This window comes from Nyctibius grandis, chromosome 1 (genome assembly GCF_013368605.1).
Source record: "Nyctibius grandis isolate bNycGra1 chromosome 1, bNycGra1.pri, whole genome shotgun sequence".
NCBI lineage: Eukaryota > Metazoa > Chordata > Aves > Nyctibiiformes > Nyctibiidae > Nyctibius > Nyctibius grandis.
The window spans coordinates 1,219,984-1,238,742 of NC_090658.1; the positions used below are offsets into that span (position 1 = coordinate 1,219,984).

At 49.4% G+C, this 18,759-nt stretch overlaps 3 protein-coding genes across 7 annotated transcripts in view; 2 read left to right on the top strand and 1 right to left on the bottom strand.

Moving 5' to 3' along the window:
• LOC137667900 (uncharacterized) overlaps window positions 1-18,759 on the bottom strand; it is a 26,619-nt gene continuing 7,860 nt past the window's right edge. Inside the window, exons 1-19 of one of the 2 annotated variants that reach the window (XM_068409125.1) lie at window positions 12,542-12,562; window positions 12,190-12,272; window positions 10,759-10,873; window positions 10,179-10,307; window positions 9,789-9,905; window positions 8,730-8,848; window positions 8,448-8,549; window positions 7,326-7,452; window positions 6,084-6,285; window positions 5,325-5,469; window positions 3,933-4,118; window positions 3,434-3,498; window positions 3,077-3,164; window positions 2,734-2,803; window positions 2,121-2,340; window positions 1,825-1,915; window positions 1,417-1,530; window positions 925-1,043; window positions 1-523 (exon numbers count right to left, since the gene is read on the bottom strand). In XM_068409125.1, the coding sequence (XP_068265226.1) occupies window positions 378-523; window positions 925-1,043; window positions 1,417-1,530; window positions 1,825-1,915; window positions 2,121-2,340; window positions 2,734-2,803; window positions 3,077-3,164; window positions 3,434-3,498; window positions 3,933-4,118; window positions 5,325-5,469; window positions 6,084-6,285; window positions 7,326-7,452; window positions 8,448-8,549; window positions 8,730-8,848; window positions 9,789-9,905; window positions 10,179-10,307; window positions 10,759-10,873; window positions 12,190-12,272; window positions 12,542-12,562 (2,259 nt within the window). In that variant the 3' untranslated portion in view covers window positions 1-377. Of the gene's footprint in view, window positions 524-924; window positions 1,044-1,416; window positions 1,531-1,824; window positions 2,341-2,733; window positions 2,804-3,076; window positions 3,165-3,433; window positions 3,499-3,932; window positions 4,119-5,324; window positions 5,470-6,083; window positions 6,286-7,325; window positions 7,453-8,447; window positions 8,550-8,729; window positions 8,849-9,788; window positions 9,906-10,178; window positions 10,308-10,758; window positions 10,874-12,189; window positions 12,273-12,541; window positions 12,563-18,759 lie in introns of those variants that run through there. The other variant, XR_011048860.1, reaches the window with a different exon arrangement.
• Window positions 12,656-13,379, top strand: MTLN (mitoregulin). Its single transcript, XM_068412876.1, has one exon. The coding sequence runs from the start codon at window positions 12,672-12,674 to the stop codon at window positions 12,846-12,848; it is 177 nt and encodes a 58-aa protein (XP_068268977.1). The 5' UTR covers window positions 12,656-12,671; the 3' UTR covers window positions 12,849-13,379.
• NPHP1 (nephrocystin 1) overlaps window positions 14,135-18,759 on the top strand; it is a 14,746-nt gene continuing 10,121 nt past the window's right edge. For 3 of the 4 annotated variants that reach the window (XM_068409076.1, XM_068409086.1, XM_068409106.1), the window contains exons 1-10: window positions 14,135-14,203; window positions 14,281-14,345; window positions 14,874-14,934; window positions 15,360-15,496; window positions 15,925-16,129; window positions 16,403-16,504; window positions 16,724-16,815; window positions 17,270-17,312; window positions 17,792-17,876; window positions 18,506-18,600. In XM_068409076.1, coding sequence (XP_068265177.1) covers window positions 14,135-14,203; window positions 14,281-14,345; window positions 14,874-14,934; window positions 15,360-15,496; window positions 15,925-16,129; window positions 16,403-16,504; window positions 16,724-16,815; window positions 17,270-17,312; window positions 17,792-17,876; window positions 18,506-18,600 — 954 coding nt within the window. The remainder of the gene's footprint in view (window positions 14,204-14,280; window positions 14,346-14,873; window positions 14,935-15,359; window positions 15,497-15,924; window positions 16,130-16,402; window positions 16,505-16,723; window positions 16,816-17,269; window positions 17,313-17,791; window positions 17,877-18,505; window positions 18,601-18,759) is intronic. The other variant, XM_068409096.1, reaches the window with a different exon arrangement.

The window sequence follows — 18,759 nt, forward strand, 5'->3', positions numbered from 1 at the left end:
TGTGCTAAAGAGCTGTTTAATGCAGCTTACATCGGTCCATACACGCGTATAAAAGTGCTGTAATACAAGATGCCAGTTACAAGAAGTAGGTATTTCATAACAGATGAATACAGCACCGTACCTCGACTGGCACAGGCAGATACACCAGCTCCCCCTCCGCTTTCCCAGGAGGGTAGTTCCAGTTCTAACATTTACACGAGACTTTACATGAGATAAAGCTCCTTCACGTGACAAAGTTCCCAGCATCAGCTGCCCCTTGCGCTGTGTCACCTGGCCCCCACACCTGAGCACAGTGGCTGAAGGCAGCCAGCCAGGGAACACGCTCCTGGACAACTGAGAATTAGCTCCTCCTCGTCAACCACCCTGGATCTCCCTCGTTATGAGGCGCTCTCCAAAGTCAGATTACTGGGTACAGCAGCAGTAGGGGACAAGTTTAAGATCTCTTCAAATGAAGGGCCTTCGTCCTCAAGGGGTATCTCTGCCTCAAACATACGCTGGAGCAGAGCGTCAACCGTCCTGTACCCTGCCAGTGGCCAAAAAAAAAGTCACTGTAAGCATCCACTCCTGCTCCTCAGGAGTTAGGTAGTGGCTACCTTAAGGCAGCTCTTACTCCAAGGCAAGAAAAGAAATGCCCCACCTGCTGTTCCCTGGTGTTTTACCCCATATACTTTCAAGCACTGTGAGCACTTGTAAAGGATAAAGACCATTATTTTAATATTTTAAGCACTTCTATTCCCCTGTGTCCTTCAATGGATTTGTGATCCCCATCAGCTGCCATGCCGAGAAGCACGAGCTTGGGGAACAGCTAAGGTGCAGCAAGAAAGTCATCAGAAGAAAAAGCAGTCATGAAGCTCGAGGAAAGGAGCATACAGTCACCCTGTGATCTTAACCAAAAGACTGGGCACACCGTAGGGCTGCACTCACGTTTGGAGGCGATTTTGAACACCAGCCCTTTGGACTGTGGCTTCGTTCCACCTTCCCCCTCGAGGTCGTGCTCAGCACTCTCCATGTTATCAAGGAGCTGTTCATCCTGGAGCTCGTCCCTACACGAGAAGGACCAGAAGTCACGCTGGGGGAGGGCAGGTCCTACCCCAGGGGCCCACACACACCCAGCAGCGATCGATTCGCTGGGACAGGGCAAGCCCCAGCCACGCTGTTAGTCTCCAGCATCTCCCCTGTGCTCTGGGCAACAGCCTGGGCTGGAGGAGCTCAACTGCAAGGCCAACATGAGCAGCCTTCTGCTAACATCCAGACCAAGCCCACCTGGTCATGACAGATTAATAAGAACTTTGTGACAATGAAGAGGAATCTTAGCTCACACCTCGGGACAGAGGGTGGCTTTTTCCTGCAGCCCCACAGCCCTCAGCAGATGTGCCAAGCCAGCCACATCCAGCATGACCCTTTTGGGGGGCTTACTCTTGAACTCCCATTCCCAGCTCCTGGATCTTCTGTTCAATGGCTGTTTCTACTTCACTCTTCTCTAGGGAGTACTCCACAAAGAAAGCTTCCAAAATGAACGACACAAAGATACTGAAAGAAATGATGAGCAGAATTACACAGCAGCATTTCCTCCCGGGCATCCCCCCAGCTTTTGGGCATCAACTACTGCCTTGGGATTCCCAGGCTCATTCCCCAGTACTCCATCCCCTCCTCTGCTGGAGATGGGGAGATGGTCAGAGCAGCACTCAGTGGAGATGAGAACAGATGCAGCAGATTCCTCTATGACACATATCCTGCCTGTCTCTGAAGAGTCACACCGTGTGTGACCATCAGTACAGCCCTGGCGGGGCCCCAAAATGGGGGAGAGCAACCCAAAAAACTTACTTGACAATAATTATCACCATCACGATGTGGAAGGCAATGAAATACAGCTTCGCAGGCTGAGCAGTCACGTTGGCAAACCCGTTGGCAAAGAGTATAACGGGAGTTAAGGGCCAGAGTGCTCAAGGAGGAGAACATCTCGCTGTAGAGCGGTGCTAAGGGAGGAACCAGGTAATACTGCCCAGCAAGGACCTTCTCAAAGCCCTCTGCAGGGACCATTTCTCTGTTGCCTGGTGCGACACAAAGGGAAGAGCTCGGGTCACCAAGCTCTCGTTTGGACCTTCCACCACAAAGGATATCGTGCCACTGGTTGACCACCGTGAGCTCCATCAGGACAATGAAGGACGATGCGAAGTTGTTGAAGTTGTTCTTGCAGTATTTTCCACGAGCAAATAGAGAATCCTTGAGGGCTGGGTTTCCACATTCCAGGGCGTGAGGAGCATTCGAGTTTGCAGGGAAGAACTGGATTTTCCCATGGAATAACTCCATGCCAATGATAGCAAACACACAGTACACAACCTGGGAAGAGAAGCCCCATCGCCTGCTTCTCCACTGGCAAGTTTAGAGTTCCAGCAGGTTTTCCAGTTTTTATAGACATGGCAAGCTGCTGAGGAGCAGCAGAGAGTCTAAGAGACCCAACCCACTCAAGGGCAATTACTAGGCAGGAATAATAAACCAAGAACTACAGCTCAAATACATGAAATAGTCTCAAATCATAAGAGGATAACTTATTTCTAGGAGGTTATTTGAGAAACAGGTTTCTCGTTCAGCTTCTTGCCCAAATCACAGTTTGATTCCTTACAGTGTGAAGCCCAGACTGCACAGAACATCCTCACCACCCATGGAGCAAAGAAAAATGTCCTGACCTTGTAAAACTGGAGTGCTTTGAGCAAAGATACCAGGATTTCTTACCAGAGTCAGCCCACCAAATGTCAGCATGGTCGGTACGATGTTTATCAGGGTGTTCATGATGACCCGGAACCTACAGCAAATGATTCATGACAACACCTGCTGTGGGGAGGCTCTTTTAAAGCCTTATCATCACATCCCATCCAGCACGTGCTCCCCACATGCCCTTATTTATAAGCCCCCAGAGAGGCTGCAGCAACTGGGCTTATCCCAGGCATGCTGGGACAAGGCCTTGGGATGCTTTGTTGAGTGGCCACAATCAGTCCAAAGTGGCCACACAGAGCAGCTCAAGGCACTGTCTCAGCCAGCCCCAAAAAGCATATCCCTATCCCACTCCCTTCATTACCTTTGAATGCTGTCAACAATCCTTATTAGCCTGAGGACCCTCAAGATGAAGACAATGTCCAGGATCTGTTGGCTGTTGTACTTCGTGGCTGAGAAAGGAAAAGAGATACTTTTTTGGAAGGAAAAAAAAAATAAGCAGAGATAAAGCATGTTCTTACATTTGTTATGATTATGTCCTTGTTAAACACTTTATAACAGGTAGTTATTAAAAAAAAGAAAAAGAGACTGAGTTAGTTCTTAGAAACCCTACAGGAAATTTGTCTTGTCAAAAAGCCTCGTGAGCCCAAGGTGATGGCAAAAGATGACTCAAGACCACCAAGTCTCCCAGATGCATGCAGACTGCTCAAGCTGCACTTACTCGATTTCAGGGTGGTATTGAGTATCGTTGCAGTCAAGGCAGCAAAGATGATGAGGGTATCAAACCTAGCACGAGGGAAGGCAGTGCTGTTAGTTTTGTGGGCAACGGACTGGGCACTTCAGCTGCCACACGACATAAACAAGTGGTGACTCCTCTTCCTCACATCTGTGCCAGACAGCCCTGCATCACCTCAAACTATTTGCAGGGTGGGAAGATGGGAAAGCTTTGTTTAGGAAAACGCTTTCCCCTCTCCAGTCACTATGTTCACATTCAGCAGAGTCACTTTGGACTGAGACAGAGCAGAGAACAGTCGTCTCTGTCAGAGCCAGGTTAGGCCAGGCAAGAGCACAATGTCCTCTGATGTCACTTTGATCACACCCTGGCACATGAGTTACTGTCAGGCAGCCCATCCCTCAAAGAGACTTTCAGTTCCTGAGGAGCTGAACACAAAGCTCTCAGACTTCACGCCACCTTTAACACCAACATTCATCCCACTCACCAGTTCCAGAACTGATTTTTGCCAAAGAACGCCCTCGGTTCGTAAGTGTACACTTTCAGGAGGATCTCAATTATGTACAAAGCGAGGAAGACCCACTCTGCGTAAGAAATGTAAGGGGTTTCCTCATCCAGAGCAATGAAGATAGCATTTATTAGGATGATCACATCATAAGTCCAAACAAATCCCCTGCAAGAAGAAAAAGAGAAATCAGTTTGCCACTTACACTACATTAGGAAGAGTGTTGTGGACAGGTCAAGGGAAGCGATTTTTCCCCATCTACTCAGTACTGGTGAGACCACATGTGGAGTACTGTGTCCACAGCTGCGCTCCCCAGTACAAAAGAGACATGAAAATACTAGAGCAAGTGCAGCAAAGGGTCACAAAACTCATTAAAGGACAGGATAGTCTGACACATTACATGTTGAGAGAGCTGGGACTGTTCAGCCTGAAGGATCTCAGTACGTATTAAATACCTGATGGGTAGTTGTAGAGAAGGTGAAGCCAGACTCTCCTCAGTGGTATCCAGTGAAAGCACAAGAGGCAAGGGGCACAAGTTGAAATACAGGACTTGCCATTTAAACAAAAAAGCTTTTTTTTTTTTAACCAAGGGTGGTCAAACACTAGAACAAGTTGCAGAGAGGTTATGGAGTCTCCATCCTTGGAGATACTCAAAACCCAACTGGACATAGCCCTGAGTAGCCTGCTCTAGCTGACCCTGCTCTGAGCAAGGGGGTTACACTGGACCATCTCTAGATGTTCCTTCCAACCTCAGTGATTTTGCAATTCTGGGAATATTCACAGAATCAACCAGGTTGGAAGAGCCCTCTGGGCTCATCGAGTCCAACCATTGCCCTCACACCACCATGGCAACTAGACCAGGGCACTCAGTGCCATGTCCAGGCTTTTCTTCAACCCCTCCAGAGATGGTGACTCCACCACCTCCCTGGGCAGCCTATTCCAATGGCTAATGACCCTTTCTGAAAAGAAATTCTTCCTAATGTCCAACCTGAACCTCCCCTGGCCAAGCTTGAGGCTTTGCAGCAGAGACTGTTGAGTTAAGTGAAGCGTTTATTCTGGTCCTTCAGGCAGGCCATAAAGCACTTCTTGCTTCCAGTAAAAGCTATTTACACTCAGCACCTATAGAAGGTCTGAACAAGTGGGACTGGAAGAGGTATGGACTTGCCGATAGCAAAGTCTAGTTTCTCTGCACCACTGAAGGTAGGCTACGAGAGCAGAGCTGGTCCACAGAACACTTAAAACAGAACCCCCAGCGTTTGCCTAAACGCAGTTTGCACTTTCCAGCGTGACACCCAGATGAGGATTTCTTGCACCACCCCTGCTCTGCAGCCCTTTGACTGTCAAGAGCTGCTGGCTCCCCCAGCAGAGGCTCACCTGTGCCGAACCATGCTGCGCAGGAACTGGCTCACGGCTGACTTGTACACACGAGGCACCCACTGCCCCAGAGGATGGCTGCGTATTTTCAGGGTAATCACCTGGATGTTGAGGAGATCTGCCAGTTGCACAAAGGACTTCTTGTCTGCAGTGGGGGAAAGCACTGCACATCAGTCTGCCGTCATTAAGACTCGTTATCTTAGCAGGCAACGCGTACACCCAAAGTGGTGGCCACCACAGAACAGGCTGAGCTCAGTACTCAGGCAGCTCCTCTGCCCCATTCCTGGGGGACTGGCTCAAGCCACAGGCCGACAACCAACACAAACCTTTAATGATCAGGATGGACATGATCTAGCATGAGGAGACTGACCCACCTCTCCTGATACCCTGTCTCCAACAGGGCGAGAGGCTCCAGAGGACTATGTGGGAAGTCACATTGCTTGGAGGAATCCAATAACAAGGGAGGCTTTCCTTGTCCTGTGCTGAGAACAGGAGGTCCCATTCTCCATGGTGAGTTTGACCTGATGTCAAATAGCCTTGAAGAGCCACCCACAGTGTACATGACACGGGCTACAGCACAGGCAGAAAGAACAACCTTTCAGGACTTAAGCAACCTGGAGGGAAGCAGGAAGAGGGGCCTGGAGTCCCTCTGGGTCCATTACAGACCACAAGTCCCAACACCAAAACCCTTGAAACATCAGGCTCCTGACCCTGGGCTCCTCCCCAATCCCTTCAGCATGGCAGTGCCCCACTGCTCACCTATGAAACCCTTCTGCTCGTCATCTGAGATGCGTAGCAGCAGCTCGCGGTGGGAGTTGCTGATATCAGGAGCCACCAGCTTGACAAGCTGCTTCCACCGAGCTTCTCTAACCACAAACTGTGCTCCCTCCTCTTCCTTCAGGAGGTTGAAGGCCTCTATCATCTTGCGGCGCTTCATATAAGCAAGCTTACGGATCTCATTCTAGAGAGAGTACAGTGATTCAGGCAGCTTCAGTCACCCTTCCCCCTCCTTTTTTTCAAAAAAAATTTAAAAAATCTTATTTTCATGGCACAGAGATGTAAGAAGAGACTCAGAGGAACACACTTGGAGTGATACCAGACAAAAAGTACAGCACAGTCAGTGGGGGACAATGAGAAATGCTATTCAACAGGCAACTACGGGCTCTCTGCACAGCACTCTGGAAGGATCAACAGATCACTTGCTGCTGGGAGATGCACTGAAAAACCGGAAGAAAAGACAAAGGACAGTGTCTAAGAGGAAGGAAATGACAAAGATCACAGGATCTGCATGCCCACGGATCACAGAAACAAAGAGGATGTGTCCACACATGCTTCCCATCCCTAAGTGAATACTGCTGAGATCAGGGGTGGAGATTCTCTTCTGCACATGATTACAAGCAGGCTAAAGAACCTCATACCCTTGGGCCACCAGCCTCTGGGAAGACCTAGCAGACTGCCTACTGAGAAAGAGCCAATCCTCTCATGGGAGCACCCAGGAATTTCCAGCTCTTACCCTTTGATCACAAGTACCAAACTGCACCTACTCAGTTTGGGTAGAAGAAGCAAGAGTTCTTATTTACTTAGACCTCCCTTTACATTCCCTTTGCTTTAGGAGCCCATGCAGTGGCAGAAAAAGTGTCCTGTGCACTTATAGCCAACTGAAAACAGTCTCCTGCATGGAGACATCGTTTCTGAGCCAGCACTAAGCCTCTAACAGCAGTAACGCAGAAACACATGCTCCCTATCTGTTGCAACTTCTTGGGTCCACAGCAGCATAGAGTATTTCATTGTTAAATGCTAAAAGCACAACTTGCAACAATCCCCATGATAGGAAAGGTGGACCTGTGCTTCATCAGAGCATCATCAGAGGCCAGAAGCTGTAGCCCCTTCTCCACATTTTCCAGAATCAGCAGCTTTCTAAGGGAAGGCCAGCTATTTCCTTACAACATGATATGGAACAGCAGGCAGTCACTGATCATGATTCACCCCTCCAAACGTTACCTTCAGGTGCTTTTTGTAGTTGTTGTACACAACAGCCAGGAAGAGAGACATGAAGATGTAAGTGTTGACGATGACAAAGGCAATGAAGAACAGGGCATACCATGAGCTGAAGTCAAATGCTGGCATCCTAGAGAAGGGGAGAGAGATTGATACTTGCTGAGCAGACAGTGTCAGGGGGAGAAACCACAAGAAAAGAGTCCTCCAGATGGATTTCAAAGTACTGCTTTGGACGGCCAGATCAAACTCGCCAGATATTACCCAAGCCAGGGAAAAAAGCCCAAACTGTGCATTAGTTGAGTCACAGAACGGTTTTCTTCAGCAAGGTTTTCATCCTAGTTTGTCAGTCCCTGGCTGAAGGGATGCAGGAGAGTAAGCACAGAGATTAGGCTTCTGTCACTGTGGCTAAGTTTAAGTGCAGAGTCTGGAGGTGAGGGCTCAGCCACAAGCTGGTGAGTTATTGGCTTCACAGACCCTCACTGCACTCAGATCTCCCCTTCCACATACTCCAGGAGGACGAGCTGCATTTCCCAGTCTAAATGCCCAGGGTCCCTGTAACGTCCCAGTTCTGTTCAGTACATCTCCAGCACACAGGTGAGTGTGCCAGTCCTCCCTGCCCCCCTCTTTGGTGGCACCTTCACAGTACAAACCCAAATGGGAACCCAGTTAGAACAAATGAGGATGGCAAGCCCAGTCCTCACACAAGTTTAACACAGAGGTGCAAATTAAAGTCTGCATAGAAAGCCCTGCAAATATTATGAGAGAAAAAGTCATCTGATCACTACAGCACACCCTTCCTTTTCAGGAATTGGTTTTAATCAAAGAGTGCTTGTGTTTGGCCCTCCAGTTGAAGCCTTCATCAGCTGCTGGGTCATTTGGAAAGCAGTATTTTTTAATGCAACTTTTCTAAAAGTCTTCCTAACCTGAGATTCTGGTTCAGAGCCAATTAAAAAACAGAGGGCTGACAATACACGAAGCCCCTGCAGGCTGGAAAAGCAAAAGCCCTGTTGCTGCTCTGAAATACCTGGTTGTGCAAAACACAGTACTGTGCTAACCAGAGATCCTGCCACTAGGAGCAGGACACCAGCACTCACAACAGAAAGACTGCAAGCTCAGCATACATACATGACATCCGGGCTGTTTGCTGTTGTCACCAGCACGTAGAGGTCAAACACAATTTCTAGGTAGTTTCTGAAATACGGCAAGCCTTCTGCTGTCTGGAGGTTCCTAGGAGGGAAGGGACAACCTGAAGTTAAGCACAGAGATCACACGTCCCACCACAGGAACTGCACGTGTCAGCAGTGCTTGTATTAACTAGTAGTTGTTTGGAGCTACCAGATTCCCTCTTCCCTGAAAGTCTCACACCCGTCCTTCCCACCCAGCTCTGAGCAAAAGAAGTGTTCACACCTCTCACCAAACAGCTTCAGGGCCATGAGGGAGAACATGAGAAGGCTAAACATGAAGAGCAAGAAGACGTAGGTGATCTCTGGCAGCGTGTTGCGGATGCTGCGGAAGGCTCTCCGAATCTGGCGAGGAGAAGGGAAGCATTTAGAGGCAAGGTGGTACCTGTTTGTCCCCTCACCATCCCATCTGGATCAAACACCTACACAGGGACACAGGTACTCTTCTGTCACCTGGCAGGAGAGATTCTGACCCAGATGTGCCCGCTCTGTTCTGCTAAAACCTGTGCAGGAGTACCAGGCCTTTCCTCCTCATTCCCCAGAGGAGATGCTAGAAAAACAAAGCACAAGCTTCTGAGCCTGAGAGTTGCCCTGCTCCCTCCCCCAGGCCTCCACACCACAGCAGTTCATTAATTTGTAAGTCAGGACCAGAACGGTCGTGGGCAGCAGGGCAAAGATCTTCCTGGGACAAGAGGAATCAGAGTCCAAACAACCCATCTGGACGACAAGTTCAGTTTCTGAGAACAGTGAGACACTTGGACTTGTTTGCCTAGGAGACTTCCAGAAATAAGTAACCTGGCCCCTGACTCAGGGAGAAACAAGTTTTCTCATCTGGGGTGCTGCTCACGTCCACACCTCCTAAGGACAGCATCTAACTCTGCCTGCAAACAGAGGCTGCTCCTCCACGCAGGCTGGACTAAGCACAGCCCACGGGCTGACCTTACAAGAAACATTCTTCCTTCTCCATGCAGTCTTACACTTTGTTAAGCGTGATCTTCCCTAAATCATCACAGCACTGTGCTTGGTGAGAAGCTCCAGTTCCAGCCCCAAGCACGCTCAGGGCTCTGGACAGCCACAACCCAGCCCACAGGCACAAGGTGAAGCCATTGGGTACTTTGCGCAGAGCCCAAGCAGCACCAGTGCTAATACACCCTTTCCTCCACCTCACACCCTTGCTTCAGGCCACCTCTGAGAGAAATCTTCACTCACAGGAACCTAAATTCTGCCATTTCTGCACAAAAACCTTTCTACTAAATCCCCCAGATCTCAGTGACCTCTTCCTCACCTGGCGACTCTCTGCAAAGTTGATCAGGAAGATGGGCCTCACGATTCTTGACCATCGAATGCTCCTCACGTTGTATATCCTGAGGACTCCATATATGGCCAAGTCTGTGAGGGATAACTGTAGAAAAAAAGAAGGAAAATTCCCAGAAGCAATGTTGGAAATGTGTCTAGATGGTGAAGGCAGTAGCTGAGTAGCTGATTATTAGCTGATACAAGACAGATGCACACACAACAGGTTTGGGAGAACAGGCCCAACTGTTGGTTGATTGGGCTACAGCTCCTGCAGAGCCCTTGTGCATCAAGGCCTATGGTACCAGGAAAGCAAGAGGAGGAAAAAGCCACCTCCACATTGGCCACTTCAGCCTTGGAGGCTCCCCTAGGCCTAACTCACCAGGATTGCAGCCATGATGCAGATGTTCTTGGTATCCTTCCAAAACACATTGCGAGGGGTGACTTTTGCAAAATGTGCCAGTCGGCCAAAGAACACCAGAAGGCACAACACCTCGAGCAGAGAGGTGACCTGCAGAGAGAGAAGGGGCCCACGTCAGGGAGGCCGAGAGCATCTCTTCACACAGACGAGTATAAAAGTGTTTCCAGTGGGTTCTGGCTGTTTTACAGGCTCATATATCTGGCACTGAGCAATAGTCTTAGGCCTCCTTTTATGCAATTCCAGGTTAAAGCCAGTAAATTTGTATTTGCTTAGGATTCAAGGAGTACATCTCTCACAAACACACATGTCCATGGTCACATCAGCCACTGCTGATGCCCACGATGGCTCCCATAGTCCCTGCTTAGCTCCTATGCCTATTTTTTTGTCCCCACTTCAGTAGGTGAAAAGTATCAAAAGAAAGATCAGCAGCAAATCTCTCTTGACATCTCAACAACTTGTTTCAAGTGAGAAACCCTTGCTTGCTCCACTGAGCAACACAATAGTAGCTGTATTGCTGTTTCTACACTGCCTGGAAACTTACCAGGAAGGGGAGAGGATACACAGCAGGTTCTTCAAACACCGCAAGGGACAGGTTGAGGAAGATGAAGAAGTAGGTGGCTGTTCGCATGATCCAGTGGTTATAGAGATGATAAAGCCTGCAGGAAGAAGGCAGCTGCACCATAAATAAAGGCTTCAGTGCACAAATGGCATGCAACAGTGGCTCCTTTGGGGAGATACAGAGTAGACCTAGAGAGCCTATAGTTTCTCTGCCAATAAGCTGCCAACACTGCCAGTCATCTCATCTGCCCAATAACTGCCTGCATAAAGGCTACAGGGCAGGTGATTACACAGACAAAATGATATTACACCCTTAATAACACCACCATCAAGACACAACCGTGTAAAACCTGCTCACTTCTACTATTTATACTAAGCACACTTGGGCAGGACAAGATTATATGCACACAGCCTGTTTTCCCAAAGCAGACAGGCATTACAGCTCCACAAAGCCTTTGTCACAAACACACTTAACCCTACTTGTGCCTCCCAGATGCTCAAGAAACTTCGTTGGCTAAGACAGGAGAACTATGTAAAAGGGAAGGGTTTTGTGGGGAGGGCTAGAGGAGTCATTAATGCTCACACACTGCTTTGCTGGCACTCTGTTGTATCGCCTTTCCCTTCTACACCAGCCACCTTCTCTCAAGTTTTACACATGGAAATAGTTCACCTAAAGCAGTCCAAGCCTGAAGGAAAAGTCACCTCTGACTGAAGCTGCTCAGCCTCTTACCAGCAGCTAAAAGGGGAGAGAGTCACCATTGCAGGCAAAACATTCCTGACTTGGGGAATTTAACTTACTGCCAATTAACATAGGCTGTTAATTACTCCCACCCCTAGCAGCTCCCACCCTTTCTGAAGCACACCTGAGCAGAGATGCCACACGCTGCTTTGATCAGCTGAAGCTTTGGTGTGCAGCAGGTTGGTGTCACCTGCTGCCACACCAGCTAGTGATGGCTGTGACCGCCTGGCACAGGGCTGTTCTCCCACACACTGCTACCAAAATCCTGCCCTGTACACCCAGCATCCTCTTCCATGCAGGCAAAGACTGAGCTTCCCAAACTCTTCATCCCACAGAGCTCTGCAGCTTCAGCCTTGAAAGATTTTAATTATTTTTGCTCCAGCAAAAAGCAAGTTTTTATTTCCTGCCCTCAACATACAGATGCACTGAGCCCCGTTCAGCACACGCATTTCAGCTTAAATCCAGCTCTTTGCATCCCACCCACCCTTCTCGGTGTGGGTGGTGAACCCAAAGTCCCCAGCCTTCGCTGGCTGTTGCTCTTTGGACACAGTTGAGGCTGGTTCTCCCTGCCCCAGCCTGAGTGCCCCACCGCCCCGCACGCTGCCCGCAAGACCAGCGCAGGGCGCTTCTCCAACGCGATGGTGTGGGTGTTCGTGGGGACGCACACCTCCTTACCTGACAGCCTCCGGGGAGGTCTTAAAGGGGATATTTCTGTTGTACTGGGCATCGGAGACGAACGCTGCTGCCAGCAGGAGATCCTGCGGGGAAGGGAAAAACACAGACAGCTCGTCAGGAGGGGCTGGAGCTTGAAACAAACTCCAAGCAAATACCCAAGGGAGGTCCCTGTCACCCCAGGGCACGCCACAGAGGCGAGAAGCGGTACAAGGGATGCCGCAGCTTCGCGCATCCGCGTCCTGCTTCTGCTAGCGAGGACCTGCCACCGTGCCGGACCAGGACCAGGACCAGGACCAGGACCAGGACCAGGACCAGGACCAGGACCAGGACCAGGACCAGGACCCTCCGCTACCTGCGAGGCCGCCTCCGCCATGGTGCGGGCAGACGCTCACCCCCCCCGGCCCCGCCGCCTTTAACGGGGCCCGCCCCGGCCCCGGCGGAAGCGGGAGGCGGTGCCGCCCCCGAGGCCGCCCGGTGCGGGGATGGGGCCGGAGGCGCTGCGGCCGCGGGCTGTGCGCTGGGCGCTGCTGGCCGCCTTCGCGGCCGGGGTGCTGGTGGGCTGGCAGGCCAACCGTGCCCGCCGCCGGTTCCTCCGCTGGCGCCAGCGCTACCTCCAGCGCCGTCTCGCCGCCGCCCAGGAGCAGCTGGAGGCGGCCTGATCCCGGCAGCCGCGGCCCCCCCCGGGTGTCTCCTCCAGCAGCCTCGCCGCGGCGGACTTTGCTCCGGAGTCGCCCCGCATCGCTGTAGGACCTGGTTTGGAAAGGGCTGGTGACAACGGCGTCAGAGCGCGGCTGGAAAGGGACAAGGACGTGGGCTGCCAGGGCCGCTGTGCTGTCCTTCAGAGACAAGATCCCGACCGCGCCAGGCTGACCTGACGAAGCGGTGAGGACGGAGGAACAGCCTCACCGATGTGTTCCCGTGTTTCAAACGGCTGGCTGGCTTCTTCCGAGGCTGCTCCTGCGCTACGCTGCCCTGCCCTCACCCAGCAGCACCGCTGAGACGCTAAACTAGCAAAACCCACGACGTGGCGTTCCTAGACGTGCTTATTTCTCTGACTGATAGGTGAAAACAGACCTCACAGTGGGGAATCTCATTGTGAAAAAAGCCTGCGGTGACGGTTAAGTGGTGGAATAGCTGCATGCGCTGGCAGGGTGAATGAGCAGATTAAACGAAGGATGCTTGTCTTTGGAGTCTGAGCTGCTTCTTCCACTTTGCACAAGGAATTGTGGAGGTGGCTGTGGCGCGTTCCATCTTCCCCTCCCATCGCTAGTGAATTTATTTCCCTGAGTCTGAGAGAAGGGGGAATTTATTTCCCTGAGTCCTAGAGAACCTGCGTTGCACCAGAGGATTTACTGCACGTTGTGCTGGTTTTCAACTCTTACTGAGCAATGAAAGTTTTTGGGGAAAAAAAAATACTGCCTAGCACCCCTTAAGATCGCAAATTGCTGATTTGTAGCCACATAAGTAGTCCTGTGGCTTTTTGGTAGAAATAAGGTTTCAGACCTTTGGAATTTCCTTCACTGCAAGTGCGAAGCGTGCGCTCCTGCACGTTTTCCAGCACAAGCTCGAAGCTGACGCACCGCAGCCTCACGGCTTGCCCCGGGGAGGGCAGGAACGGGATGTACCGGCGGGCGGCTGCAGGCCGGCGGGCTGGCTGTGCCCAGGCCAGGCCTGCCTGACGCCCTGACTGGTGGGGCAGGGCTGAGCGCGGCCCTCCTGCCTCCGACCCGCGGCCCAAAGCGGCGGGGCAGCCCCGTGCCCGGCCCGGGCCTGGCGATCTCCGGCGGGGCGGAGGCCGCGCAGCCCCCGGTCCGGGCCTGGCGATCCCCGGCGGGGCGGAGGCCGCGCAGCCCCCGGTCCTCCCGCCGCGCCTGCGGCTCCCGGCGTGCCGCGCGCCGGAAGTGACGGCATCCCTCGGCGCCGCGGCGCCCGTTGCCTAGCGACCATGTCGGGGCGGCGGGCGCGGGGCCCGCTGCAGCGGGTGCAGCGGCGGAGCCGGGAGTTGCAGGCGCAGGTAGCGGGGCCGTACCCGGGCGCTGTGCGGTAGCCGGGGCTCCGCCGGCGGCTCACGGTCCCTGTCCTGTGTTGCAGGTGGCGGCGCTGCGGGCGGAGAGCGCGGCCGCGGCCCCCGAGCAGCGGAAGGCCCTTTCGCAGAGGTGAGGCGCGGCCCGAGGGGTCCCCGGCCCCGCTCCCACCGCCCGGCCCCTGCCCTCCCCGCGGAACACGGCAGGGCGCTCCGGCGCCTCCCACGCGTGAGGAGGTGGAGGCAGTGCCCCCGCGCTCAGCCTTTATCCCCCCTAACTTCAGTAGCGATAGGACAAGAGGACACAGCCTCAAGCTTGGCCAGGGGAGGTTCAGGTTGGACATGAGGAAGCATTTCTTCTCAGCAAGGGTCATTAGCCATTGGAAGGGGCTGCCCAGGGAGGTGGGGGAGTCACCATCTCTGGAGGGGTTTAAGACAAGCCTGGACATGGCACTGAGTGCCCTGGTCTAGTTGACAGGGTGGTGTCAGGGCAACGGTTGGACTCGATGATCCCTGAGGTCTCTTCCAACCTGGTTGATTCTGTGATTCTGTGAAGGTCTGAGTATCTAAACTGAGACGTTTCAGTAGGATGCAAGATTCAGGTCACCCATCTGTCAGAATTTTAAGGAAATGCTATCTGTCTCTCTTGTTTTCAATGCAGATGTTTGCAGCTGAAGAAATCGGTGGATGAGAATACAAACGCTCTCCATGGTTTGAAAAAAGTAAGTGTAGAGACAAATTTGTTAATGGTTTTCTCCAAAATGCATCATGGAGAGCGTTTAGAGAACACCAGCCTCCTTCGACTTTAGATACCCCAGGCCAAGAGCAATGCCTGGCACTGCACAACCCCTTACTGGGATCTCTGAGATCCATTTATATTATTTAAAAGCATATTTTTAATGCTTTATTGTATACAAGTTCTGGGCTTAAAATCTTTATCAACCCAGTACATTGTATTGGAAGTGGAGAATGCAGATTTGAAATTTAACACGAAATCTCCTCATGGCAGAGTAAAAGGGAAGAAAGCTGTAACTAAAGAGGGAGAGACAGCAGCTCAGGAAGGTGAAAGAGCATAAGACATGTCTGGAAAACTAACTTTACGGGAGAACTTTAACTCTGAGCAATTGGTTGTGTTCCTCTTTCTCAGGCTGATGAGCCTGCGCCTGTGGGGAATTATAATGAGAGGAAAGAAGAAGAGGAAAAGCTGTTGCTAAAACTCTCTCAGCAGCTGCAGAAACTTGTTCTTGTCTTGGATCAGGATAACGTGACTACAAATTATGCAGTGTAAGTAGCTTAAATACAATCTGCACTTTCCTAGAACTGCACATGTACGGTTGGAAAGGACCCTGAAAAATTGTTAGCTGATCCCCTTTGTTACCTTAACACAAAGTTAAAAAAGAAATACTCAAGAGCCAGCTCTTACGGGGCTTGTTTTGTTGACACAGTCATGAATGACTTGCTGGAATTTTCTGAGGGTGTTGGTTAATAGCTGAAATATAACGTGGCTGTTGAGAGGAGAGGATGCAATATGGTCTGTATGCTCAGGGAGGAATCACCATTGGGATTTTGGAATTTTTTCAGATCAGGACAGAGAGTAAAACAAAATTCTGTATCTGGATGATGCCCTTGCAGAGAAGCCCACACTGCAAGGCTTTACAGCGATTTCAACAAGTTTTGTTAAAATAGTAATTAAAAAAGTTTATTTTGGGTAGGGATGAGGAACGTCAGAAAGATCCTCAAACAGAAGATGAAAATGGAGAAGAGGATGAGAGTGAAGATGAAGAAAGTAGTGAGGAGGAAGACAGTGAAGAAGCAGATGATGATGATGAGGATAAATTGTTGGATGATCCAAATGTTAAAGAATGCATTGCAGTTGGAAACTTTAATGCACAGCAGGAAGGGGATCTCACATTTACGGTAAATATGTCTCTGTAGAAGTTTTCTGGCTGCAGAGCCTTCTGTACTGAGCAATAACTATAATTAAATCCTGTGCTTCTGGGATTCAGGGAGAAATGGCTTTTCCCAGTGGACATTTGGCTTGGTGGGGTCCAGTGTCCTTCTGCCACCTTGTGTAGTGGCAGGGTCTGTGGTGGGAAAAATCCAGCTCTGCGTTGATTTTTTTAATTGTGCCTGAAGCCCTTTTGAAACATTTGGTTGTCTCTTCTCTCTGTCTCTCCTCTAATGGCAAAGAAAGGTGAAGTCCTACTTATACATGACAAGAAGGCAGATGGCTGGTGGGTAGCCGAAAACTCCAAAGGGGAGAGAGGCCTCGTTCCTAGAACCTATCTTGTGGTTAGTGTGCTGCAACCTTCTGTTCTAGCCTCACCTCTGTTATTTTACATATAGTAATGCATAAAATTGATCCTAATGCTTATGTGGGGATACACAGCGGTGTTTTGCCAGTTATTTGGAAATAACACCATGGTTGTAGACGTGTGTGTGGAGAAAGCATTTTTAAGAGCAGAACTGTGGAGAAATGGAGCACTTTGCCCTTTTGAATTTGAATTACAGGTCCATCACGACGATGGTGAAAGCCAAGAGCAAAGTGAAGAACACATAGAAGTGGTGGATGAAACAGCAGATGGAACTGAAATTAAAAAAAGGTAAATGGAGTGATGTGAAAGCAAATAAGTACAAAATTATTCCTCCTCCTCCTTAAATCTGGCTGGACACTTCTTACTCCTGTGAGGTATTCTCACTGTATTTGGTTCTTTACATTTTTCTTTTCAGTACAGCAGTCACTTGCTTTTTTTCAGTTTGCAGACACACTTTTGCTGGAGTGGGTTGGGGAGTTCTGCTTTGGTTTGCCTTTCTTTTTCCTTTCTTCCCCCCCCCCTCATGAAATCAAAGAATGACTGGGTCATGTATCGAGTTATGTTCTTGCTCATGAGATGGTCTAGCAATTAGTCCTAGTGGCTGGAAATGTGTCATTATTAGTATCTCAGATAGATATGGTTATTAAGCTGCTGCTATTTGAAAACAAACCAATATTTAGTGTTTAAATTTTTGTCCACATGAGGATGATATATTATAAAAAATACATTATTTTCCTTCCAGAACAGATTCTCACTGGAGTGCTGTAAGAAGAGCTATCACAGAGGTAGGTGTGTTTCTTACATAGCAACTTCATCTACCATAATGTTAATTATTTTGTAGGCAAGGTTTGCCTTTCACCAAGCACTGTTTCTCATATTACAGACCGTTATTTTTAATTAACATCTCTATTGTGGTTTTTGTAGCAAGAAACGCTACAAAAATGTTCTCTAATGCTCTAGAAATAGGCTGCAGCCCAGCCCATGTGTCTGAATGAAGATGTGAAGATGTCTTTGGTTGTTTTGCCCCAGTAGCACTACACCATTTCTTTTTCAAGGGTGTGGATTTTGTTCTGTAACTGGCTGCTCTGAAAGGGAAGGGGGATTTAAAATGGGAGTCTGGCTGGGTTCATACATGAAACAAAGTACAAGTTCCAGATGAGAAGAGCCCCAGGTCTCTGATATTGGCTGTGTGAGAGTTCTAAATTAGGATAGAATTAGCTGTTAAATAGCAGGAATACTAATACCCTTTTTCTTTTTGTAATAGAATGACACAGTCGAGGTATTGGCAACCCTAGGAGCAGTTCCTGCAGGATTCCGCCCATCCACACTTTTCCAGCTCTTAGAAGAAGGTCAGGTTTCCTCATAATGACTGCAGTGTGGGATTCCCAAGTGTCTGTGGGGAGTTTCTATCCTGGTTACTACCCTATTGACTAAAATCAGTATTGCCTAATTATAATTGGTAATCTGTACAGGCTATATTTAACCTGTCAAATAATGTATAAAAGGCTTTTTTTTTCTCCTTCTTAAGTTTTAATTTATCTTTCTGAAATCCTGGCCCTATGGAGGCAATGACAAATTTCCTAATGATTTCAAAGATTTTCCTTTTTGGAAGATACTTCCTGTTGATGTTGCAGAAAATGATGATTTTTTAATCTTCCCTGTTTCTTGGAGATCTTTTGGAGTCTCTTTACCAAGTATATTACACATCTCATATTTTTCTTAGTCTTTTTGTTTAAAACTTTCAAGTCAGTAGCTCTTTTTGTTAATTAACTTACTGTGCTTCTGGAATGAAACACTGCAGAACACTTACAAATAGTCAAAGTACCCTTTTTAAAAGGTGTTTGTAGAAGATACCTCCATAGTTTTGTTCAAATATTCAAATGGACTTCAGCCACGTCTGAATTTTGGGTGGCATTCATTTTGTGGCAATGAAGATCATAAAGAAATTAAAGAATTTTTTAAATTACTCTTGTTGTAGGCAATCAGTTTCGAGCAGGTTACTTCTTGCAGCCTGAACTTACTCCTTCACAGCTGGCTTTCAAAGACTTGGTGTGGAACTCTGAAAAAAATACTGTGAGTATTGCTGCTGAGAAAGCTACGATGCTTTTGGTTTGAGAGAAATTTTTAAACCATGAACTTCTGCCAGGCACTGTGAAATCACTTATTATTTCCTTTGTCTTCTTTCATCTTGGCTAATGATTATGTCTTGATTTTCACCATTCTTAGAATATT

What these genes read in the sequence shown, in the direction of transcription:
- MTLN (XM_068412876.1), top strand. Translation starts at nt 12,672, where the DNA reads ATGGGGCCGGAGGCGCTGCGGCCGCGGGCTGTGCGCTGGGCGCTGCTG.